Genomic DNA, 26526 nt, shown 5'->3' on the forward strand with positions numbered 1-26526 from the left:
ATTCCTTTGTTCTAATTTGTGTTTTTTCAACAAACCTGATTGTACAATAGACTATTTCAGACACTACACTGTGTCTGAGCCTTAATTGGAAGTTAATTGCTGCTCGTTTGCCGTGTGAGAGAGAACACAATATACATACATCAAGCATGCAGCTACACTATTAATCTGAAGCCAAATCCCAGCAAGGAGAGCAAGCAGCATTTCAAGGGTTAAAATAATTATTTGTTTCTCAGCTTTCCCTCCTTTTATTTTTTTTTCCAGACATGGCCAGGATCAAATCCAGTTCCTCTGTTTACTTAATACCATCTGACCCAAATGTATGATTTTATTGTTTGATAGTGTGCTTTTTAAGATGTTGTAAGCCACCCAGAGTCAATGGACAGGAAGATGGGCAGATTTAATTAATTCAGCCCAGTGAAAATTTAGCTTGTCACAATGTTGATTGCTTTGTGGATATTTCTACAAATGGCATGGTATAGTGGAGAGATGCCAGAGGGGAAGGTCCCATTTCATACTGGATGGGCATTTTTAAATATCCTTAATAAAAAAGAAATTATTTCTGCAATTAAAATTTATTGATTGATTGATTCGATTTCTAGGCTGCCCTTCTCCTGAGACTCTTTTATGGTGATCGATAGATTTGGAGCCCAGAGGAGCTGACAAGCTAGTCACTTTGTGTGTGTGTGCACCTTCCTCTCGCTATCCTTCTAGCCGCGATCCAAATTTTTGCAATGCTGCGATTTCGCTCAGGCTTCCCTCGCTGGGAAACCCCACCTCCGGACTTCCGTTGCCAGCCGAAGCGCCCGTTTTCACGCTGGTGGGATTCCCCTGCTGGGATTCCCTTGCAGCATTGCAAAATCCGGAGGTGGGATTTCCCATGGAGGGGAGCCTCAGGGAAATTTCAACAACGTGAAAATTTACTTATTTACTTATTTATTTATTTATTTATTTATTTACTTATTTACTTATTTATTTACTTACTTACTTACTTACTTACTTACTTACTTACTTACTTACTTACTTACTTACTTACTTATTTATTGGATTTGTAGCTTACGAAAGGCAAGGAGGGTGGGGGCTATTCTAATCTCTGGGGGGAGTTGGTTCCAGAGGGCCGAGACCGCCACAGAGAAGGCTCTTCCCTTGGGTTCCGCCAAACGACATTGTTTAGTTGATGGGACCCGGAGAAGGCCCACTCTGTGGGACCTAACTGGTCGCTGGGATTCGTGCAGCAGAAGGCGGTCCCAGAGATAATCTGGCCCGGTGCCATGAAGGGCTTTATAGGTCATAACCAACACTTTGAATTGTGACCGGAAAATGATCGGCAACCAATACAGACTGCGGAGTGTTGGTGTGACATGGGCATATTTAGGGAAGCCCATGATTGCTCTCGCAGCTGCATTCTGAAGTTTCCGAACACTTTTCAAAGGTAGCCCCTTGTAGAGAGCATTACAGTAGTCGAGCCTCGAGGTGACGAGGGCATGAGTGACTGTGAGCAGTGACTCCCAATCCAGATAGGGCCGCAACTGGTGCAACAGGCAAACCTGGGCAAACACCCCCCTCGCCACAGCTGAAAGATGTTTCTCCCATGTTGCACCAACACTCCGCAGTCTGCATTGGTTGCCGATCAGTTTCCGGTCACAATTCAAAGTGTTGGTTATGACATATAAAGCCCTTCATGGCACCGGACCAGATTATCTCAGAGACCACCTTCTCCTGCACGAATCCCAGCGACCAGTTAGGTCCCACAGAGTGGGCCTTCTCCGGGTCCCGTCAACTAAATAATGTCATTTGGCGGGACCCGGGGAAGAGCCTTCTCTGTGGCGGCCCCGGCCCTTTGGAACCAACTCCCCCCAGAGATTAGAATTGCCCCCACCCTCCTCACCTTTCGTAAACTTCTTAAAACCCACCTCTGCCATCAGGCATGGGGGAACTGAGATATTCTTTCCCCCTAGGCCTTTACAATTTACGCATGGTATGTCTGTATGGATGTTTGTTTTTTATAATAAGGGTTTTTTTTAGTTATTTTAGTATTGGATTGGATTGTTACATGCTGTTTTTATCATTGTTAGCCGCCCCGAGTCTACGGAGAGGGGCAGCATACAAATCCAATAAATACAATAAATAAAAAATAAATAAATAATGTGAGCTGTGGATCGAGGAGGACACCCAAGTTGCGGACCCTCTCTGAGGGGGTTAGTAATTCCTCCCCCAGGGTAATGGATGGACAGATGGAATTGTCCTTGGGAGGCAAAACCCACAGCCACTCCATCTAATCAGGGTTGAGTTTGAGTCTGTTGACACCCATCCAGGCCCCAACAGCCTCCAGACACCGGCACATCACTTCCACTGCTTCACTGACTGGACAAGGGGTGGAGATTTAAAGCTGGGTATCATCTGCATATTGATGATACCTCACCCCATGCCCTTGGATGATCTCACCCAGCGGTTTCATGTAGATATTAAATAGTAGGGGGGAGAGGACTGACCCCTGAGGCACCCCACAAGGGAGTAACCTAGAGGTCGACCTCTGACCCCCCACTAACACTCATTGTCAGTCGACTCTGTTTCCCAATTGGTGTCGAGTTCTGCCCGGATCCGAGCGATTTTATCAGCGAAAATGAGCACTTTGGCTGGCAAAAGGGGTGAATTTTGGGCTGGCAGGAGTCTCTGTGACGTCAAAGCCCCACCTCCAGAATCCCCTCATGGGTGGGAAGCAAATGGGATTCCCAGCCTCCTTTTGCTTGCAGCGCCATTCCCGAGGCGGGGAAATTTTGGGCTCAAAGGCGGCGCGGCTCTCCCCCCCGTTATGCCCATTGCCCAGGGAAACCCACAGCTGCCTGTCTCCTTTTATTTCTTATGGAAAAGGTGCGGCTGCAGCGTCCAAGCCTTTTCCATAAGAAATAAAAGGAAAGAGGTGGCCGCGGGCTGTTTTGACGGAAGACGGGAGGGTAGGGCCAGAAGTGTTCAGGTTCAGGTTTGGTGAACTTACCCGAACTCTACCACCAAGTTCGCTGTAAGTTCGCCGAACCCGAACTTCGTTGGGTTCACCCAACACTAATCATAATGTCTTGCTTTGACTTCAGAGCCTATCATAGATAGCTTAAGGATAAGATTAAAAATGGAAAGAATATGGAAGGGTTGCTTTCTACCTGCTACTGGGCCTACCTTTCTTTACTGGCTTCATGTTCAGGAACATCTTCAGCCACAGAATGCAGCTTCCATCCAAGTAAACTCTTTTACGGTGAAATTCCTCTTCCTTCACTTCTTTTCCATCAATAACATCCTCATGAATTTCTATTTCCTTTTCATCAGTTGTGAGTTTACAGCCCTCAATGCACTGCAAAGTATGATCTGAGAAAAAGACAGATGTGCACCAGTTTAGTGACACAAACACAGGGGTGGGCTATTGACCGGACTGCAGAGGGAACGCAGTGGGGTAGCAAAAATGGAGCTCCAGCCCAGAGCGCCCAATTTGCACTGAAAGATGTTGAAAGAAAATGCAGAGCATCCTGCATAAGCCACACCCACAGTGTGGTAGAAAAAATTTTGGTAGCCCTTCACTGCACAAACACAAAGTTCCTGGACCTCATCTTTGCCATTGTGATCTTGTAGTCTTCACAAGATGATCAAGGAACATTTATAAAACAATGAAGCAGAAACAAAAGAAACAGCACTCTTTCCTTCTAATTGTGGGACTAGAACAGTGATGGCGAACCTATGACACAGGTGCCACAGGTGGCATGGGGAGCCATATCTGCTGGCAAGCGAGCCATTGCCTAGCTCAGTTCCAATATGCACATGTTTATTTTATTTTATTTTATTTTATTTATTTATTTTGTCCAATACAAATTGAAAGTTAAAGAGAATAAAAACGTTTAATAGTAAATATCAGGGAAGGGATAGAAGAAGAGACATGAGAATAGAATACATCAATGAAGAGTAGAGGGGGGCGTTTGCCCACGTTCGCCTGGTGCGCCAGTTGCGGCCCTATTTGGACCGGGAGTCATTGCTCACAGTCACTCATACCCTCATCACCTCGAGGCTTGACTACTGTAACGCTCTCTACATGGGGCTACCTTTGAAAAGTGTTCGGAAACTTCAGATCGTGCAGAATGCAGCTGCGACAGCAATTATGGGCTTCTTTAAGTATGCCCATATTACTCCAACACTCCGTAGTCTGCATTGGCTGCCGATCAGTTTCCGGTCACAATTCAAAGTGTTGGTTATGACCTATAAAGCCCTTCATGGCACCGGACCAGAATATCTTCGGGACCGCCTTCTGCCGCACGAATCCCAGCGACCGGTTAGGTCCCACAGAGTCGGCCTTCTTCGGGTCCCATCGACTAAACAATGTCATCTGGCGGGACCTAGGGGAAGAGCCTTCTCTGTGGTGGCTCTGACCCTCTGGAACCAGCTCCCCCCTGAGATTAGGATTTCCCCCACCCTCCTTGCCTCTCGTAAGCTCCTTAAAATCCACCTGTGTCGTCAGGCATGGGGGAAACTAAAACATCTCCCCCTTATTTATTTATTTATTTATTTATTTATTTATTTATTTATTTATTTATTTATTTATTTATTTATTTATTTATTACTTATATTTGTATGCCGCCCCTCTCCGAAGACTCATGTTGTTTTGCTGTTTGATTGATTGCCCATGTTGTTTTGCTGTTTGATTGATTGTGTGCTTGTTTTCTTATATATATTGGGATTGTTTTATGAATTTCTTAACTTAAAATTGTAATTGTATTGGTGGGCATTGGATTTGTCACTATGTACTGTTTTTTTTGCTATTGTTGTGTGCCGCCCCGAGTCTGTGGAGAGGGGCGGCATATAAATCTAATAAATCTAATCTAATCTATATGGATGGGAGAAAAGTTATATAAAATATAGGAGAGAAAATTGGACAGGGGACGGAAGGTACACTAGTGCACTTATGCTCGCCCCTTACTGACCTCTAAGGAATCATGTGTGCTGGCCAGCTGATTTTTGGCTCACACAGAGGCTCTGAGAAGATGTTTTTGGCTTCCAGAGGGCCTCCGGGGTTGGGGAAGCTGTTTTCGCACTCCTCGGGCATTGAATGATCAGTGTGGGCACTTGCGCATATGCAATAGCATGCACACTGTTTTGGCACCCAAGGGAAAAAAGGTTCGCCATTACTGGATTAGAACATTACTTCCTTTATATGCGGAAGTTAATATTTATTCTAGCAAAAGTGGCATGTCAAAACTATCCAGCTTGTAGAAAACATCAGATTCCTAGATTTTACATTATACAAGTTACTGAAGAAATTGGAAATTACAATACAGGTAGACCTCCACTTACAACAGTTCGATGTCAAAGCGACTTATGGGAAAAGCAAAACATTAAACATACACAATTCCAAACATATGCCATAAGAGGGACATTATTACACAACTGGAGAAAAATTAAAAGCAGACATTACATAGAAATACCACGGTGGCTATACACAATGGAGGCCCTGATTCACCCCAATGTAGCAGAAAGATCTAAAATAAGGGGGATGGGACTTTTTGCCTCCACCAGTTGGATGAAGCTGTTTCTTCCGCAGCAGCTAATCGGCCGCTGCCTTCTCTCCCTCGCCCAAAGGCCCCTAGCTCTTGGCCCCAGCCCTTTGGTCACAAAAATCCAAATTCAACCACAGCCTTTTGGCCACATGAGACACTTCGCCACCATCCAATCAGAACAGTTATTACAAAATGCTACTTTTGGAAGGAAAGAAAGGATCAGTGTAACCTGACCCACCTTCTCATTCAGGAGACTTACAGAATGATAGAGAGGGAAGGGAACTCAGTGGCCATCTAGTCTGACCCACCTTGTCATTCAGGAGACTTACAGAATGATAGAGAGGGAAGGGAACTCAGTGGCCATCTAGTCTGACCCACCTTGTCATTCAGAGACTTACAGAATGATAGAGAGGGAAGGGAACTCAGTGGCCATCTAGTCTGACCCCCTTCTCATTCAGGAGACTTACAGAATGATAGCCATGTTGGATTTGTAACTGTCATTCCAACACTAATTTATCTTCAGTTCCCCATCCAGTTTAAGGTTCATCTCACCTCCCCACACCCACAAGTGCAATCATGTGGACCAATCCAGTGCAGGGATTCACTGGCTTCCTCATTTGCTCAGTTGACCTTGGACTCTGTGTAAAGGAATGTGTAATGGTTATCAATCTCTCTCTCTCTCTCTCTCTCACCCCTCCCGTTTCCCTATCGCTGCTAACTGTGGCAGGCCAAAGCCACTGACATCACATAATGGCTTTGGGCCTGACAGAATGCTTAACTTCAAGCTGCTCAGTTGGGATTTTAATTTAATTAGTGAAGGATTAATACTGCTGTTTCTTACCCTCACTCTGGTTGTGTTTCTCTGGAAGTGAAAATTCTTGCCAATTGTCTAGGAAATCATTCTCAATGTTCATATCTGATATCCAGGTCCCGTAATCTATATTTAAAAAAATGTGAGTAGAAAGGAAAAAGTTAATTAAAGATATTGAGTTAACTCAAGAAAGATTGAAAATTACAAGAAATAGGGAGTGGAATAATTTATTAAAAATAAAAAAAAGCAACTGAGACTTATCTAAAATGGAACTAAGCAGGGATGCCCACTTTCCCCCATCTTGTTCGCAATGGCAATTGAGGTTCTAGCAAATAAAATTAGAAATGATAAGGACTGGAAGGGTTACCGAATTGGAAAACTTGAATTGAAATTAAATCTTTTTGCAGACGATGCCATAATATTGTCTGAAACCCCCATTGAAATGATGGAAAAATTAATGGTTGTACTTCAGGAATTTAAAGACCAATCAGGTCTCTCAATTAATATTGAGAAATCAGAAATATTTTGTTTGAATACAGGTCCCAAAGAGCAAATCGAGATACAAAAAATTTCAGGATTGAAATTAGGATGTAAAAAAATGAAATATTTAGGAATTTGGTTATTCAAAAACCCAAACAAAATTGTTGAGGTAAATTACAATTTAATATGGAAAAAAATGCAAAAGCAAATTAAAAAGTGGAAAGATAAAAGTCTGAGAAAAATGGCCAAAATAAGAGCTCCTAAAATGATGATTATTCAAAAAATCATGTATTTATTCCACGTTTTACCAGGTACCTTCCCAGGAGAGGGGCGGCATACAAATCCAAATAATAAATAAATAAATAAATAAATAAATAAGTAAAACTAAGGGAATGGGCCAATAAAATGAATTTTTGGATTAAAGGAAATAAAAAACCTAGAACAAGGAAACGATGGCTGATTGCCAGAGAAAAAGATGGAGGATGGGGGTGCCCAAATTTAGAATTATATAGAGAAGCGTTTCAAATGGAAAGATTAATGGAATTACAATTATTGAAAGAAAAGAAGTGGGTGAAACTTGAAAGGGAGATTAATAATATTAAAAATAAAGAGATTTTATTTTAAAAATGGTGTAAAATAGAAATCAATAGATTAGCCGATCCTTTGAAAGCAGCCTTAGATATTTGGTCAAAATGGCAAGGGAAATTAGCAAATAGGAATTCAAAATTATCAATGTTGCATGTTTTGAACATAAATAAATATGTTAATCTAGGTAGAGTTATAAAGGAATTAAATGATAAAGGCATAATGAGAATAGAACAATTATATGAGACAGATGGAAGAGTTAATAGAACTCGCTTCGAATGGTGGTTGGGCCAACAAAAATGGTTGCAGATTAATGCAATATGCAAATATTTGAATAAAAGTGAGATTAGAAGATTAGAAGATTTGAGAGAAGAAAACTGTCTAGAGAAAATATTGAAAGAAAAGATTAATGATTCAAAAGGACAGGCTAGTAAGATTTATAGCATGTTACTACAAGTGGAAGAAGAAGTGATTAAAGGCCTAAGAAGATACTGGCAAAATGAATTACGGATTAATGAAAACGAGATGGAAGAAGTAGTAGAAAATGTATACAGTGGTCCCTCATGATACGAACCCTTCATCATACGAACTTTTCAAGATACGAACCCAGGGTTCGGAATTTTTTTGCCTCTTCTTATGAACTTTTTTCACCTTACGAACCTGCCGCCGGCCGCTGGGATGCCCCACCTCCAGACTTGAGTTCCTCCCGTTTTTCCCCACCCTGTCCTGCCCCATTCTCCCCTCTGGATCTCTATGGGTTTCCCCCGTTTTTCCCCACCCTGTCCTGCCTCATTCTCCCCTCTGGATCTCTATGGGTTTCCCCCGTTTTTTCCCACCCTGTCCTTCCCCATTCTCCCCTCTGGATCTCTATAGGTTTCCCCCATTTTTTCCCACCCTGTCCTGCCCCATTCTCCCCTCTGGATCTCCATGGGTTTCCCCCGCTTTTCCCCACCCTGTCCTGCCCCATTCTCCCCTCTGGATCTCCATGGGTTCCTCCCATTTTTTCCCACCCTGTCTTGCACCATTCTCCCCTCTGGATCTCCATGGGTTTCCCCCGTTTTTCCCCACCCTGTCCTGCCCCATTCTCCCCTCTGGATCTCCATGGGTTTCCCCCGTTTTTCCCCACCCTGTCCTGCCCCATTCTCCCCTCTGGATCTCCATGGGTTTCCCCCGTTTTTTCCCACCCTGTCCTGCCCCATTCTCCCCTCTGGATCTCCATGGGTTTCCCCCGTTTTTTCCCACCCTGTCCTGCCCCATTATCCCCTCTGGATCTCCATGGGTTTCCCCCGTTTTTTCCCACCCTGTCCTGCCCCATTCTCCCCTCTGGATCTCCATGGGTTTCCCCCATTTTTTCCCACCCTGTCCTGCCCCATTCTCCCCTCTGGATCTCCATGGGTTTCCCCCGTTTTTCCCCACCCTGTCCTGCCCCATTCTCCCCTCTGGATCTCCATGGGTTTCCCCCGTTTTTTCCCACCCTGTCCTGCCCCATTCTCCCCTCTGGATCTCCATGGGTTTCCCCCATTTTTTCCCACCCTGTCTTGCACCATTCTCCCCTCTGGATCTCCATGGGTTTCCCCCGTTTTTTCCCACCCTGTCCTGCCCCATTCTCCCCTCTGGATCTCCATGGGTTTCCCCCGTTTTTCCCCACCCTGTCCTGCCCCATTCTCCCCTCTGGATCTCCATGGGTTTCCCCCGTTTTTTCCCACCCTGTCCTGCCCCATTCTCCCCTCTGGATCTCCATGGGTTTCCCCCGTTTTTTCCCACCCTGTCCTGCCCCATTCTCCCCTCTGGATCTCCATGGGTTTCCCCCATTTTTTCCCACCCTGTCCTGCCCCATTCTCCCCTCTGGATCTCCATGGGTTTCCCTCCCCCCACTCCGTTCGCCTCAGCTTCGTCTGCCGGCAGCTTTTTTTTTTTTTTTAAGCCTTAATGTTTTGGATTTTCCTAATCGGCTTGCACGCATTATTGGCTTTTCCATTGATTCCTACGGGAAACATTGTTTCATCTTACGAACTTTTCACCTTACGAACCTCGTCCTGGAACCAATTAAGTTCGTAAGATGAGGTATTACTGTATAAGATAAAGAACACAAGAATTAGAGAGATGAGAAGGAAAATTTTACATAAATGGTACTTCACGCCAGTAAAACTAGCACACTTCCAGAGGAAAGGAAAAGGAAATTGCTGGCATGGTTGCCAAATAAAAGGATTTTTTATGCGTATGCTCTGGCAATGCGTTGAAGTTCAAAAATTTTGGAAGGAAGTACAGAATGAAATTAACAATATGCTAAACATTAATTGGATAATCACGAAAGAATTAGCAACACTAGTTAAATATGGGGAATTACAAGAATTTAAAGAAACCAAAACTGCAGGTTTGGAAAGCGCTCAAGCAGTAGTGGTATTAGGGTGGAAGGATAGCAATAAATGGACAATCCAGAATTGGTACTGGTACATGGTGGACCACATCCACTTCGAAATTATGGAAATAAGATTAAATAACTTTGATGAAAATAAATTGGAGAAGTTGATGGCACGATGGAATAAGGTGAAAAATTATATCTTAAGTAGAATTTATGACAACAATGTGAAAAATAAATTCCAATCACTTTTTGTATGTAAAGAAATGTAAACTGGAGCCAAGGGAGAAATTTAAACTTATTGTAAATAATTTAACCCCTAAATGGTGGTGGGGTTTATTGGTGTTGGTCACTTTTTCTTTAAGTAATTTTTTGTTGTTGTTGTAATAAAAATTTAATAAAAATATATTTTTTTAAAAAATGCACTGCAAAGTATGATCTGAGAAAAAGACAGATGTGCACCAGTTTAGTGACACAAACACAGGGGAGGGTACTGACCGGACGGCGGGGGGAACGCAATGGGGTAGCAAAAATGGAGCTCCAGCCCAGAATGCCCAATTTGCACTGAAAGATGTTGAAAGAAAATGCAGAGCATCCTGCATAAGCCACACCCACAGTGTGGTAGTAAAAATTTTGGTAGCCCTTCACTGCACAAACACAAAGTTCCTGTACCTCATCTTTGCCATTGTGATCTTGTAGTCTTTACAAGATGATCAAGGAACATTTATAAAATAATGAAGCAGAAACAAAAGAAACAGCACTCTTTCCTTCTAATTGTGGGACTAGAACAGTGATGGCGAACCTATGACACAGGTGCCACAGGTGGCACACGGAGCCATATCTGCTGGCAAGCAAGCCGTTGCCTAGCTCAGCTCCAATGTGCACATATGTGCCGGTCAGCTGATTTTTGGCTCACACAGAGGCTCTGAGAGGATGTTTTTGGCTTTCAGAGAGCCTCCGGGGTTGGGGAAGCTGTTTTCGCACTCCTCAGGCATTGAATGATCAGTGTGGGCACTCACACATGCGCGATAGCATGCACACTGTTTTGGCACCCGAGGGGAAAAAGGTTCGCCATCACTGGACTAGAACATTACTTCCTTTATATGCGGAAGTTAATATTTATGCTAGCAAAAGTGGCATGTCAAAACTATCCAGCTTGTAGAAAACATCAGATTTCTAGATTTTACATTATACGAGCTACTGAAGAAATTGGAAATTACAATACAGGTAGACCTCCACTTACAACAGTTCGATGTCAAGGCCACTTATGGGAAAAGCAAAACATTAAGCATACACAATTCCAAACATATGCCATAAGAGGGACATTATTACACAACTGGAGAAGAATAAAAAAGCAGACATTATGTAGAAATACCACGGTGGCTATACACAATGGAGGCCCTGATTCACCCCAATGTAGCAGAAAGATCTAAAATAAGGGGGATGGGACTTTTTGCCTCCACCAGTTGGATGAAGCTGTTTCTTCCGCAGCAGCTAATCGGCCGCTGCCTTCCCTCCCTCGCCCAAAGGCCCCTAGCTCTTGGCCCCAGCCCTTTGGTCACAAAAATCCAAATTCAACCACAGCCTTTTGGCCACATGAGACACTTCGCCACCATCCAATCAGAACAGTTGTTACAAAATGCTACTTTTGGAAGGAAAGAAAGGATCAGTGTAACCTGACCCACCTTCTCATTCAGGAGACTTACAGAATGATAGAGAGGGAAGGGAACTCAGTGGCCATCTAGTCTGACCCCCTTCTCATTCAGGAGACTTACAGAATGATAGCCATGTTGGATTTGTAACTGTCATTCCAACACTAATTTATCTTCAGTTCCCCATCCAGGTTAAGGTTCATCTCACCTCCCCACACCCACAAGTGCAATCATGTGGACCAATCCAGTGCAGGGATTCACTGGCTTCCTCATTTGCTCAGTTGACCTTGGACTCTGTGTAAAGGAATGTGTAATGGTTATCAATCTCTCTCTCTCTCTCTCTCTCACCCCTCCCGTTTCCCTATCGCTGCTAACTGTGGCAGGCCAAAGCCACTGACATCACATAATGGCTTTGGGCCTGACAGAATGCTTAACTTCAAGCTGCTCAGTTGGGATTTTAATTTAATTAGTGAAGGATTAATACTGCTGTTTCTTACCCTCACTCTGGTTGTGTTTCTCTGGAAGTGAAAATTCTTGCCAATTGTCTAGGAAATCATTCTCAATGTTCATATCTGATATCCAGGTCCCGTAATCTATATTTAAAAAAATGTGAGTAGAAAGGAAAAAGTTAATTAAAGATATTGAGTTAACTCAAGAAAGATTGAAAATTACAAGAAATAGGGAGTGGAATAATTTATTAAAAATAAAAAAAAGCAACTGAGACTTATCTAAAATGGAACTAAGCAGGGATGCCCACTTTCCCCCATCTTGTTCGCAATGGCAATTGAGGTTCTAGCAAATAAAATTAGAAATGATAAGGACTGGAAGGGTTACCGAATTGGAAAACTTGAATTGAAATTAAATCTTTTTGCAGACGATGCCATAATATTGTCTGAAACCCCCATTGAAATGATGGAAAAATTAATGGTTGTACTTCAGGAATTTAAAGACCAATCAGGTCTCTCAATTAATATTGAGAAATCAGAAATATTTTGTTTGAATACAGGTCCCAAAGAGCAAATCGAGATACAAAAAATTTCAGGATTGAAATTAGGATGTAAAAAAATGAAATATTTAGGAATTTGGTTATTCAAAAACCCAAACAAAATTGTTGAGGTAAATTACAATTTAATATGGAAAAAAATGCAAAAGCAAATTAAAAAGTGGAAAGATAAAAGTCTGAGAAAAATGGCCAAAATAAGAGCTCCTAAAATGATGATTATTCAAAAAATCATGTATTTATTCCACGTTTTACCAGGTACCTTCCCAGGAGAGGGGCGGCATACAAATCCAAATAATAAATAAATAAATAAATAAATAAATAAGTAAAACTAAGGGAATGGGCCAATAAAATGAATTTTTGGATTAAAGGAAATAAAAAACCTAGAACAAGGAAACGATGGCTGATTGCCAGAGAAAAAGATGGAGGATGGGGGTGCCCAAATTTAGAATTATATAGAGAAGCGTTTCAAATGGAAAGATTAATGGAATTACAATTATTGAAAGAAAAGAAGTGGGTGAAACTTGAAAGGGAGATTAATAATATTAAAAATAAAGAGATTTTATTTTAAAAATGGTGTAAAATAGAAATCAATAGATTAGCCGATCCTTTGAAAGCAGCCTTAGATATTTGGTCAAAATGGCAAGGGAAATTAGCAAATAGGAATTCAAAATTATCAATGTTGCATGTTTTGAACATAAATAAATATGTTAATCTAGGTAGAGTTATAAAGGAATTAAATGATAAAGGCATAATGAGAATAGAACAATTATATGAGACAGATGGAAGAGTTAATAGAACTCGCTTCGAATGGTGGTTGGGCCAACAAAAATGGTTGCAGATTAATGCAATATGCAAATATTTGAATAAAAGTGAGATTAGAAGATTAGAAGATTTGAGAGAAGAAAACTGTCTAGAGAAAATATTGAAAGAAAAGATTAATGATTCAAAAGGACAGGCTAGTAAGATTTATAGCATGTTACTACAAGTGGAAGAAGAAGTGATTAAAGGCCTAAGAAGATACTGGCAAAATGAATTACGGATTAATGAAAACGAGATGGAAGAAGTAGTAGAAAATATATATAAGATAAAGAACACAAGAATTAGAGAGATGAGAAGGAAAATTTTACATAAATGGTACTTCACGCCAGTAAAACTAGCACACTTCCAGAGGAAAGGAAAGGGAAATTGCTGGCATGATTGCCAAATAAAAGGAGTTTTTATGCATATGCTCTGGGAATGCGTTGAAGTTCAAAAATTTTGGAAGGAAGTACAGAATGAAATTAACAATATGCTAAACATTAATTGGATAATCACAAAAGAATTAGCAACACTAGTTAAATATGGGGAATTACGAGAATTTAAAGAAATCAAAACTGCAACTTTGGAAAGCGCTCAAGCAGTAGTGGTATTAGGGTGGAAGGATAGCAATAAATGGACAATTCAGAATTGGTACTGGTACATCCACTTCGAAATTATGGAAATAACCTTAAATAACTTTGATGAAAATAAATTGGAGAAGCTGATGGCACGATGGAATAAGGTGAAAAATTATATCTTAAGTAGAATTTATGACGACAATGTGAAAAATAAATTCCAATCACTTTTTGTATGTAAAGAAATGTAAACCGGAGCCAAGGGAGAAATTGAAACTTATTGTAAATAATTTAACCCCCTAAATGGTGGTGGGGTTTATTGGTGTTGGGCACTTTTTCTTTAACTATTTGTTTTTGTTTGTTGTAATAAAAATTTAATAAAAATATATATATATTTTAAAAATGCACTGCAAAGTATGATCTGAGAAAAAGACAGATGTGCACCAATGTGATGGGGGGGACACAGTGGGGTAGCAAAAATGGAGCTCCAGCCCAGAGCGCCCAATTTGCACTGAAAGATGTTGAAGGAAAATGCAGAGGGTGGCATAGAAGTCTAATTAATAAATAATAAATAAATTGATTCTAACTTAATGTTAACTGCTCCAAACTCAACTGCAGAAAATACGACTTCAGCAACAGGGTGACCAATGCCTGGAATGCACTACTTGACTCTGGTTTCTTTCCAAAACCCCAAAATCTTTATCTTAGACTATCTACAGTCAACCTCACCCCATTCCTAAGAGGTCTGTAATGGGCATGCATAAGTGCACCATTATGCCTACCATCCCTGTTCTACTGTCTTATTGCCTAATTTACCTGTACCTGCTTTGCTAAAGTTTATGTTTATACCAATACCTACTATCTTGTACTATCTTGTATTTATTTTGAATGAATGAATGAATGAATGAATGAATGAATAAATAAATAAATAAATAAATAAATTCTATCTGTCTCAAGCCTCTGTTTGACTTTTCACTGAACCATCAATGAATGAATGTGTCAACGAACCAAATACAATCTGAGAAATAAATCACATTCCACTCCTGTGCTTTCACACAAGGTTCAATTTATTAGGGATTGCGCATGTGCCGAATTGGTTTCTAGGCATTTCACCTCTGGCTATGAATTAATATATAATGTAAAGAGTTTTCTCTCCTTAAAAATACTATAAATCCTTCTTAGGAAAAAAATAGGAGGTACAGGAATCTACGGGCATCAAAGAGTTGAAGATTTACGATTTCAAGCAAAGACGGAGGTGCTTTCGCTGTAACAAGGAAGTGATAAGTGAGTACAATAAATCTTAAAATGGCGGAGGGAGGGGAAAAAGAAGACGTTTCCAGCTTAGCGAACATTGAAAAAAAACTGGATAAATTGCTGGACATTTGTTCTGGTTTTGAGCAGAGATTTAATAAAGTAGAAACTACAATGGAACAGCTGGGTTCAGAAGTAAAGCAAATTAAAAAGGAGGAGGAATCCTCTGCTGGAAAGATACAGAAAGTTGAAAAACAAGTGAAGGATCACGATGGAATAATAAAACAAATGAATGATAGAATTGCTAATTTGGAGGACCGTCAGAGAAGAAGGAATTTGCGTCTGCGTGGGTTCAGAATGGATTCTGCTTTTGATTCAAAGTTAACAGAAGCAGTCTGCGCTTGGTTAAATAAACAGGCAGGAGTACAAGTCAGCTTGGATGATTTACTGCGAGTTCACTGGGGGGCCCCCAGAAGAGACGGGAGGCAGAGAGACATAATCGTAGCTTTCCTCAGTGAAAAAAAAGCAGAGATTATTTATAAATCTTTGAAGACTTCTACGAGCCTTAAACAAGACGGAAATGAGATAAGGGTTCTGAGGGATCTTTCCTGGGAAACTCTGAGAGCGAGAGCTGTTTTGAAACCAATTGCAAGCCGGTTATATCAAAGTGGAACCAGATTTAGCTGGGGCTACCCAGTGGCCATCTTGGTGTTCCAGGAAAATAAAATGTACAGAGCACGTTCATTGGAGGAGGGAAAAGCTTTATTGGATCAACTGGGGATTAAGTTTGATAAAACTGGAGCACTAGCACATGAAGGAGAAGAGGCTTTTGATGGTCGGAGTACCCCAGACGAGGAGGAAAGACGAAGGGAAGAGCAGCTGAAGGAGTTAACCGGGCAGGTGGAGGCCATCAGAAAGGAGCAGAGAAAAACACGGGCTCTGCGTGAGAAGAGAGCCAGAAAGTGATGGTGTTTTGGCCTCCTTGTCTTGTTGGGGGGGGGAATTATTACTATTATTACTATTATTGTTGTTATTTTTTTTTTCTTGGAGATGCCTTGGGATTCCTGTATATCTGTCATTCAATGGGGGAAGTCTAAGGGGGGAAAATGTGGTTTAAGAATTTAAAATTAAAGAAGGAATTATTTAAAGGAGAAAGGAGGGGGGGAAAGATTTCTCTTTATTACAATTAAAAATAGTATAAGGGCAGACTAGATGGACCATGAGGTCTTTTTCTGCTGTCAGACTTTTATGTTTCTATGTTTCTATGTTTCTAAAAAGGGTTGAAAGAGGAGCTAGTTGAGTGAGAATGCAATCCAGATAATGTGCCTCATGAATGGGCAAGTTTTTTTCTTGTCTTCTCCCCACTTGATGGGGAGAGCACGGGGGGAGGCACGTTGGGGGGGGGGGGTAATAGGGGTAAAGAAAGGGGGGGAATAAACCAAGGGCAAAACAAGAGGGGAAAAGGGTGATTTTGTTATATTATGATGGAGTGTAAGATAATGGTTTTAAATGTGAATGGTTTGGGATCGGATTTGAAACGTTTTAGGATATTAAGGATGGCTAAGCAATATAAGGTGGATATTATGATTTTGACAGAAACGCATAAAAGACGGGGAGGAAGGGATAAATTGATTAATGATAGAAATTGGAAATGGGTGTTTGAATCTAGAGGAACGCAGAGTAGCCGAGGTACAGCGATTCTGATTCATCAGAGGGTTAATTTTGAAGAGGTTGGAATTCAGAAAGACAGAGAAGGAAGGTGGATATTTGTTAAAGGGAAAATAAATCAAAAGAAGCTGACATTGGCAGCAATTTATGCCCCAAATGTGAAAACAAAACAATTTATAATAAATACTAAGAGGAAGTTAGACAACTTTATGGAGGGCTCAACTTTTTTGGCAGGAGATTTTAATATGCAATTAACAAATGGGACTGCAAATAGCAGGATGTTACATTTAAACAGACTTAATATGGTGGATCTTCATGCAGATATTTTAAACAGAGCTACATATTATTCAGCAAGATATCATACATTTAGCTGCATAGACTACATATTAATGAATAGGGGAGGCAATATACAAGTTAAAAAAGTAGACATTAAAAGTATATGGATATCAGATCATGCCCCACTATTGGCAGAATTGGAAATAGGTCAGGAACGTAATCAAATAATTTTGAGATATAATGCAGTGGTAACTGCTAGGGAACAAGATAAAGAGAAATTGCAAACAGAGTTAACTTAATATTTTAGAATTAATGATGTGGGTGGTATTAAACAATCAATTGTGTGGGATGCATGTAAGGCCTTCATGAGGGGACAATGTATATGTATGGAAGCAGATATTAGGAAGAGGTGGGGTAGAGAGAGGGAAAGGAAGATAAGGGAAATAGATTTGATACAAGAGCAGTTAAGATTAACTAAAAGTAGAGATTGGAATAGTTTATTGAAATTGAAAAAGTAACAATTGATGGTGTATGATGAGATCAAATGGAACAAGATGAGAATGATGATGCAACAAAAAATACAGAGCTGGGGGACAAGATCAATGCAGCAAATGGCGAGATATCTGAAGAAGAGGAAAGAAAAATCATGTATTTTAGCATTGAGGGACGCTAGTGGAGTGGTTAGATATGGTAATGACCAGTTAGAGGAGATAATGAGAAAATATTATGAAGATTTGTATAAAGAGGAGCAAGTGAAGATAGGAGTCCTCAAGGTTGGGAAAATAGTAAGTGAAGAAGATAAACAAATTTTGAATGCAGAAATTACACAAGATGAAATTGCTAGAGTAATCAAAGGGTTAAAACAAGCCAAAGCACCGGGCCCAGATGGGTTTACAGGGGAATTTTATAAAACTTATGTGAATGTGTTGTTGCCGCATTTGGGGAAATTGTTCAATAATATATTGTTAAATCGTGATATTCCACAGACATGGAAGCTTTCAGAAATTGTTACCATTCCGAAGATGGGTCGAGATTTAAGAGAGCCTGGGTCTTACCGTCCGATCAGTTTGGCAAATCAGGATTATAAAATATTTATGAAAATACTGGCAAATAGATTAGAAAATATTCTACCAAAAATAATTGAAGAGGATCAATATGGATTCGTGAAGGGAAGGAAAATAAGTGAACCAATTAGAAATGTAATGAATGTGATGCACCATGCTACCGCTACTAAAAGGAAATTGGGAATTTTGAAATTAGATGTTTATAAAGCGTTTGATAAACTTAACCATAGCTATTTATATAAATTATGTAATGAATTAAATATGGGGGGGAAATTTTGTGAAACTATAAAAGAGATTTATAAAGGAAATGAAGCTCTTATATATAAGAGCTATTATATATAAGAGTGAATGGACAAAGAATGCAGAGTATTAAAATATTAAACGGCACCAAGCAGGGATGCCCTTTATCTCCAAAATTATTTGTAATAGCAATAGAGATCTTAGCTAATAAGATAAGACAAGATAACACTTGGGCAGGATATAGAATAGGGGAATTAGAAATGAAAATAAATTTATTTGCAGACGATGCAATTATATTGACCCAGACCCCGATGGAGATGATTAAAGGTATAATAAATATTTTACAAGAGTTTAAGCAGGAATCGGGACTGTCGGTTAATATGGAAAAATCAAAGATTATGTGCTTAAATATAGATCCGAGAGAACAGATAGAAATCAGGAAAGAATCAGGGTTGAAATTAGGACTCAAAAAAATAAAATATTTGGGAATTTGGTTATTGAAAAACCCAGTAAAAATTGAAGAGATTAATTATAGATTAATATGGAGGAAAATGTTGAAACAGATGAGGAGCTGGAAAGATAAAAAGCTAAGGAGACTCTCAAAAATAAGAGCTTTAAAAATGATGATAGCTCCCAAGATGATAGCTCCCGAGTCTTCGGAGAGGGGCGGCATACAAATCCAAATAATAAATAATAAATAAATAAATAAATAAGATGATGTACCTATTTCATGTGCTGTCGGGGGGGCTATCGGTATGTAAGGTTAAAGAGTGGGACAAAAAACTAAATTATTGGATTGAAGAAGACAAGAGACCAAAAATAAGAAAAAAGTGGTTAATTGCGAATGAAAAAGAGGGGGGATGGGGAGTTCCATGTTTGGAGCTGTATAGGGAAGCTTTTCAAATGGAAAGGTTAATGGAGTTGCAATTAGGTGAAAACAAATGGGTGAAATTGGAAAAACAGATAAACGGGATGAAGAATAGAGAATTAATATTTAGAAAGTGGAATAGGAGTGACATAGGTAAATTAATAGGCCCAATGAAAGGGACTATGGAAATTTGGAAAAAATGGCAGGGGAAAATAGGATTATATAAATCTAAACTGTCATCCCTTTATGGAATAAATACAGAAAATGAAACTAACTTAAATAGGGTTATAGGAGAGTTGAAGGGAAGAGGGATAACTAAGATAGAACAGTTATATGAGAAGGATGGCAGGCCAAGTAGAAATCGTATAGAATGGTGGTTAGGTAAGGGAAGGTGGTTACAAATAAATGCAATATGTAAATATCTTAATGAAAGGGAAAATAAAGAAGTGTTATGGAGGGAGGAGACAGGGTTAGAGAAAATAATAAGAGAAAAAAGTGAGGGGATAAAGGCGCAAGCAACTAATATATATAAATTGCTAGTGCAGTCAGAAGGGGATACAATTGATGGATTGACTAAATGGTGGCAAAATGAGATATCAGTAGAGGTACAAGAAATGGAAAATATAGTAGAAGATATAAGGAAAATTAAAAATACAAGAATCAGGGAAATGAGAAGGAAAATATTACATAAGTGGTATTTTACTCCCGTTCAATTTGCACATTTTCAGCAGAATGTCAGGGGGAACTGTTGGCATGGGTGTCAAGACAAAGGAGTGTTTATGCATATGTTTTGGGAATGCCCGATAATGCAGGAATTTTGGCAAAAAGTGAAAGAGGATATCAATAGAATGCTAAATATACAATGGACAATCACTAAGGAAATGGCAGTACAGTAATACCTCATGATACGAACTTAATTGGTGCAAGGAGGAGGTTCGTAAGACGTAAGGTTCGTAAGACGAAACATTGTTTCCCATAGGAAACAATGTAAAGTCAATTAATCCGTGCAACCAAAAAAACCCCCGCAAAAAAAGGCTTTCGGCAACTGCTGGGAAGCGGTGCGGCTGTTTTAAAAGGTGACAGCCGGCCTGGGGGGCTTCCCAGCACCCCCCCCCCCGAACCCAGGTTCGGGGTTCGGGGGGGTGCTGGCAAGCCCCCCAGGCCGGCTGCGACCTTTTAAAACACCCGCGCCGCTTCCCAGCTGTCTCCTGAAGCCGAACGCTAAAGCCGAACTTCCGCGTTCGGCTTCGGGAGACAGCTGGGAAGCGGCGCGGCTGTTTTAAAAGGTCGCAGCTGCCCTGGGGGGCTTCCCAGCAACCTCCCGAACCGAACCCGGGGTTCAGCAAAATTTTGCCTCTTCTTACGAACTTTGTTCGAGTTACGAACCTGCGTTCGGGAGGCTTCTGGGAAGCCCCGCCGCCCGTCTGTCACCTTTTAAAACAGCCGCGCGGCTTCCCAGCAGTCTCCGAATGCCGGTTTGTAACTCGAAAAAAGTTCGTAAGAAGAGGCAAAATTTTGCTGAACCCCAGGTTCGTATCACGAGTTGTTCGTAAGACGAGGGGTTCGTATCTTGAGGTACCACTGTACTAGTAAAAAGTAATGCGATGGGAGAATTTAGAGAAATAAAAAAGCAGCAATAGAAAGCGCTCAGGCAGTAATAGTTCTGGGTTGGAACGATGCGACAAAATGGACAATGCAAAATTGGTATAGGTACATTGTGGACCATATTCAATTTGAAATTATGGAAAAAAGGATAAATTTGGATAATGAAACTGAGTTGGAACAGCTGATGGGACGGTGGGACAAGGTAAGACGATATATGACGAGCAGAATCCGAGACCAAGCTACAAGAAATAAATTGGAATCACTTTATAATATGTAAACAGATATATTGCTCTTGGGTTAAGTGGACTATAAATGAAACACCCCCAATTTGGTGGTGGGGAATGTGTGTGTGTCGGGGTGGTGGGCACAATTCACTACGCATTGTTTTATGTTGTGTGATGTTAAAATTGTTAAAAATCAATAAAAAATATATTTAAAAAAAAGAAAAGAAAAAAGGTTCAATTTATTAGCATCGCCATGTTGGATTCATAACTGTCATTCCAACACTAATTTATCTTCAGTTCCGCATCCAGGTTAAGGTTCATCTCACCTCCCCACACCCACAAGTGCAATCACGTGGACCAATCCAGTGCAGGGATTCACTGGCTTCTTCATTTGCTCAGTTGACCTTGGACTCTGTGTAAAGGAATGTGTGGTGGTTATCAATCTCTCTCTCTCTCTCTCACCCTTCTCGTTTCCCTATCGCTGCTAACTGTGGCAGGCCAAAGCCACGGACATCACATAATGGCTTTGGGCCTGACAGAATGCTTAACTTCAAACTGCTCAGTTGGGATTTTAATTTAATTAGTGAAGGATTAATACTGCTGTTTCTTACCCTCGCTCTGGTTGTGTTTCTCTGGAAATGAAAATTCTTGCCATTTTTTTAGGAAAGGTTTCTCAAGGTATTTCATATCTGATTCCCAGGTCCAGTACTTTTCATTCAGTGTTTGGTTAATCCACAGCGTTAAAGGCCTCATAATTTTTGTTTTGCTGTCATAATGTTGGATAGGCTGGCTGTCCAAGTAGGTCACCTCAACGAATTGGGGCTCTCCTTCAAGGAGCACAACATGGCGGAAGTGGAGCAGAGAATGTGAAGAGGAGGCAGTGCCTTCAAGAAAAGAAACAAGAACACAATTAGAGGGTTGGCAGCCAACAGACTTTCTAAACACAAATGTAACTGTATTTGCTCATATATATATATACTTAGTGTCTGCTATATTTCCTCCAAGTTCTTAGGATAATTTTTTTCAGCCTTGCAATTTATTCTTCGTACAACCTGGTTAAGGAAAGTCCACTCTTGGAGTCATATCAGGGGAACATCAGTGCTTACACTTACTCCTTAAGTGTGAAAAAAATGGAACTGGGGGGAAATAGCTACAGCCAGGCAGAAATCCTTCTAATCTGATTTCCCTCATCCATTAAAAGCTATCTATCTATCTATCTATCTATCTATCTATCTATCTATTTATTTATTTATTGGATTTGTATGCCGCCCCTCTCTGTAGACTCGGGGCGGCTAACAACAGTAATAAAAAACATCATATAAATCCAATACTAAAACAACTAAAAAACCCTTATTGTAAAAACCAAACATCCCTACAAACAAACATAGCATGCATAAATTGTAAAGGCCTAGGGGGAAAGAATATCTCAGTTCCCCCATGCCTGGTGGCAGAGGTGGGTTTTAAGTAGCTTACTAAAGGCAGGGAGGGTGGGGGCAATTCTAATCTCCGGGGGGAGTTGGTTCCAGAGAGCCGGGGCCGCCACAGAGAAGGCTTTTCCCCTGGGCCCCGCCAAACAACATTGTTTTGTTGACAGAACCCAAAGAAGGCCCACTCTGTGGGACCTAACCAGTCGCTGGGATTCATGCAGCAGAAGGCGGTCTCGTAGATACCCTGGTCCAGTGCCATGAAGGGCTTTATAGGTGATGACCAATACTTTGAATTGTGACCGGAAACTGATCGGCAACCAATGCAGACTGCAGAGTGTTGGTGTTACATGGGCATTTTTGAGAAAGCCCATGATAGCTCTCGCAGCTGCATTCTGCATGATCTGAAGTTTCCGAACCCTCTTCTTTAACTTTACCCAAAAGCATCCAAGCCAGTTTCCTGTGCTAATGGAACCACAGTCTGGCATTTTCAAGGACGTACTGGCATCCAGAAGCATTCTCACCTCACTCAGGGTCTGTTAAGTGAATTACTGAAGTTGTTAACTTAGTAACACAGTTGGTAAATGAACCTGGCTTCCCCACTGAATTGACAGGACAGAATGACACAAAAGGGGATCACATGATCGTAGGACACTGCAACCGTCCTAAAGACATGTCAGTTTCTAAGCCTCCAGAGTTGGAACACATGACCATGGGGATGGTGCAACAGTTTCAGTGTGAAAATAGTTTCAGTGTGACAACTTCTTCGGTGCTGTTGTAACTTTCAACAGTTACTAAATGAATGGTTGTTTGAGTCAAGGACTACCTGTATAGGAAGAATCTATTACAAGTGCTGTGTTTGGGCCTGGGCCAGCCGTTGCTCCCACAGATGGGAGAGACGCGGCACAAAGTGAATGCGAAAGCCTGGCTGACAGCCAGGAAGATGTGGCAGACAGCCAGGAAGATGTGGCAGATAGCCAGGAAGACGTGGCAGACAGCCAGGAGGACGAGGCCACTGGGACGCAGGATTCAGCAGACAGCCCAGGGGATTTAGCATGCAGTCCCTCAGACAGTCTTTCGTCCCTGGGTTCTTCTGCAGATCAATATATCGATCTGTGTAGCCAAAGAGCTATGCAAAGAAGGGATCGCTTTAAGGAGTATTACAAGTCATTATAGGAGCACCTGGGCTGGCTGTGGTTCTTATACTGAGGGCTGGGTGTGGTTCCCTTAATGAGGGCTAAAGGGATAAAAGGGAACAAAGGCCAAGGCAAACTGTGGCTGTTTATCTGTGTTATTTTGTGGGCTGGGGATCGAGGAGGACGCCCAAGTTGCGGACCCTCTCTGAAGGGGTCAATAACTCCCCCCCAGGGTAATGGACGGACAGATAGAATTGTCCTTGGAAGGCAAAACCCACAACCACTCCATCTTATCAGGGTTGACTTTGAGTCTGTTGACATCCATCCAGACCCCAACAGCCTCCAGGCACCGGCACATCACTTCCACTGCTTCACTGACTGGACAAGGGGTGGAGATGTAAAGCTGGGTATCATCTGCATATTGATGATACCTCACCCCATGCCCTTGGATGATCTCACCCAGTAGTTTCATGTAGATATTGAATAGTAGGGAGGAGAGGACCAACCCCTGAGGCACCCCACAAGGGAGTAACCTAGAGGTCGACATCTGACCCCCCACTAACACTGACTGCAACCGACCAGAGAGGTAGGAGGAGAACCACTGAAGAATAGTGCCTCCCACTCCCAACCCATCCAGCCGGCACAGAAAGATACCATGGTCGATGGTATCGAAAGCCTCTGAGAGGTCAAGGAGCACCAGGACAGAGGATAAACCCCTGTCCCGGGCCCGCCAGAGATCATCCATCATAGCGACCAAAGCAGTTTCCATGCTGTAGCCAGGCCTGAATTCTGACTGTTGAGGGCCTAGATAATCGGCTTCTTCCAAGGACCGCTGGAGCTGGAGCACCACCACCTTCTCAACAACCTTCCCCATGAAGGGAAGGTTGGAGACTGAGTGATAGTTATTGAGAATGGCTGGGTCCAGGGAAGGCTTCTTGAGGAGGGGGCGCACAAGTGCCTCCTTGTAGGGAGCTGGGAAGGACCCCCTCCCCAGAGAAGCGTTGACAATCTCCTGGACCCAGCCCCGTGTCACCTCACTGCTGGCCGAAACCAGCCAGGAGGGACACGGATCCAGTAAACAGGTGGCGGAACTCACAGCTCCAATGGCCTTGTCCACTTCATCAGGTGTCACCAGATCAAACTCTTCCCAGACAGGTGGACAAATATTACCTCAACTGACTCGTTGTCAGTCCACTCTGTTTTCCAATTGGAGTCGAGGTCTGCCCGGATCCAAGCGATTTTATCAGCAATAAACGTGTTAAAATCCTCGGCACTACTCTGTAAGGGCTCCCCAACTCCCCCCTGGTTAAGAAGGGAGCGGGTCACCCTAAACAGAGCGGCCAGGCGGGATTCCACTGATGCAATCAAGGCGGAATGATATGCACATCTTGTCGCCTTGAGCGCCACTTTGTAAGTCTTAATAAAAGCTCTTATAAGTGTTCAGTTGGATTCAGACTTACTCTTCCTCCATCGCTTCTCTAGACGTCTCTTCTGGTGTTTCAACTCCCGGAGCTCCTTGTTGAACCATGGAGCTCTACGGGGTCTAGTGCCACAGAGAGGTTGCAACGGCGCAATCCGGTCCAGAGCCCCCGCTGCAGCCTGGTTCCAGGCCTCAGCAAGGGACTCCACAGAACTGTGGATGAGTGTATCTGGAATAACCCCAAGCACGTTCTGAAAGCCTTCTGGGTCCATCAGGCATTTGGTTCCGCCTCCCTGTGGGGAAGGATTGGAGCCAGGAAATCGAGCCATAGTAGAAAGTGGTCTGACCATGACAAAGGCAATGCTTCTAAGCCCCTTAGTCTCAGACCATTACTCCCTTGCTCAGAGAGGAATACCATGTTGGGTGCGTGTCCCCCCTCATGAGTCGGACCCTGTATTACTTGAGTCAGGTCCTTGGCTGTCATGGTGGTCATGAACTCCTGTGCCAGTCCAGAGGTTTCACCGAGTGATGGCAGGTTAAAGTCCCCCAAGACAATACGTCTGGGGATTCCACCGCCAACCCAGCTACCTCTTCGAGTAGCACAGGCAGGGCTCTTGACATGTAGCTGGGAGGCAGGTACGTGAGAAACAAGCCCACCTGAACCCCTAAGTCCAACTTCACCAAGAGGGACTCACAACCCGCAATCTCTGGAGCAACAAGTCTACGTAGGCAAAGGTTCTCCCTGGCTATAATAGCCACTCCTCCCCCCCTTCCCTGGAGTCGAGGCTGATGCCATATCTGAAACCCAGCTGGGCAAATTTCAGAGAGAGGAACTCCTCCCTCCGGGCCCAGCCAGGTTTCAGTTACACATGCCAGGTCGGCCTCCTCATCCAGGATCAAATCCCAGATGAGGAGAGCTTTATTTACCATCGACCTGGCATTGAGCAGCAGCAACCTGAGCCCAGGGCCAGAATTGCACTCATCACCAGTGCCCAGGGTTGAGCTCACGGAGCCAGAACAAGGTATCGTTATTAAGCAGCAATCCCTCCTTCCCCTGGAATGGCAAACTCCGTGACTCCCGCCATATCTGCCTCTCCCCAGCAACACCGGGATATTCTGACCCTCTGCCACCCCAGAGATTGGCACCCCCTCTCCTGCCTCTCCAGCGTCAGGTTGGCCATATATATCATTCATACTATTTCCATTTATCTCACTCACACCGTAATCCCACCCTCCATATCCATCCCACCCACCCCCATTCATTTAAGTTTAAGAGGTGACTTGATCAAAGTGTATAAAACCATGCATGGGATAGAAAAAGTGAATAGAGAAAAATTATTTTCTCTATCACACAATACTAGGATGAGGGGGCACTCCCTAAAGCTCACAGTTAAGAAAGCGAGGACAAATAAAGGGAAATATGTCTTCACCTAGAGGGTCGTTGGTTTATGGAATTCACTTCCAGAAGAGGTTGTGACAGTTGTCAGCCTTGATAGCTTCAAGGCAGGATTAGACAGATGACCCGTTGTACCTACCTGAACGGTCTTCTCGATGCACTG

At 42.2% G+C, this 26526-nt stretch overlaps 1 protein-coding gene across 1 annotated transcript in view; it reads right to left on the reverse strand.

The window, feature by feature from the left end:
* Nucleotides 1-26526, reverse strand: part of LOC139159694 (major histocompatibility complex class I-related gene protein-like) — a 71603-nt gene that overhangs the window by 25613 nt on the left and 19464 nt on the right. The window contains exons 2-5 of the mRNA XM_070737023.1: nt 21599-21871; nt 11913-12008; nt 6370-6465; nt 3169-3354 (exon numbers count right to left, since the gene is read on the reverse strand). Coding sequence (XP_070593124.1) covers nt 3169-3354; nt 6370-6465; nt 11913-12008; nt 21599-21871 — 651 coding nt within the window. The remainder of the gene's footprint in view (nt 1-3168; nt 3355-6369; nt 6466-11912; nt 12009-21598; nt 21872-26526) is intronic.

This window comes from Erythrolamprus reginae, chromosome 2, assembly GCF_031021105.1.
Source record: "Erythrolamprus reginae isolate rEryReg1 chromosome 2, rEryReg1.hap1, whole genome shotgun sequence".
Lineage (NCBI taxonomy): Eukaryota > Metazoa > Chordata > Lepidosauria > Squamata > Dipsadidae > Erythrolamprus > Erythrolamprus reginae.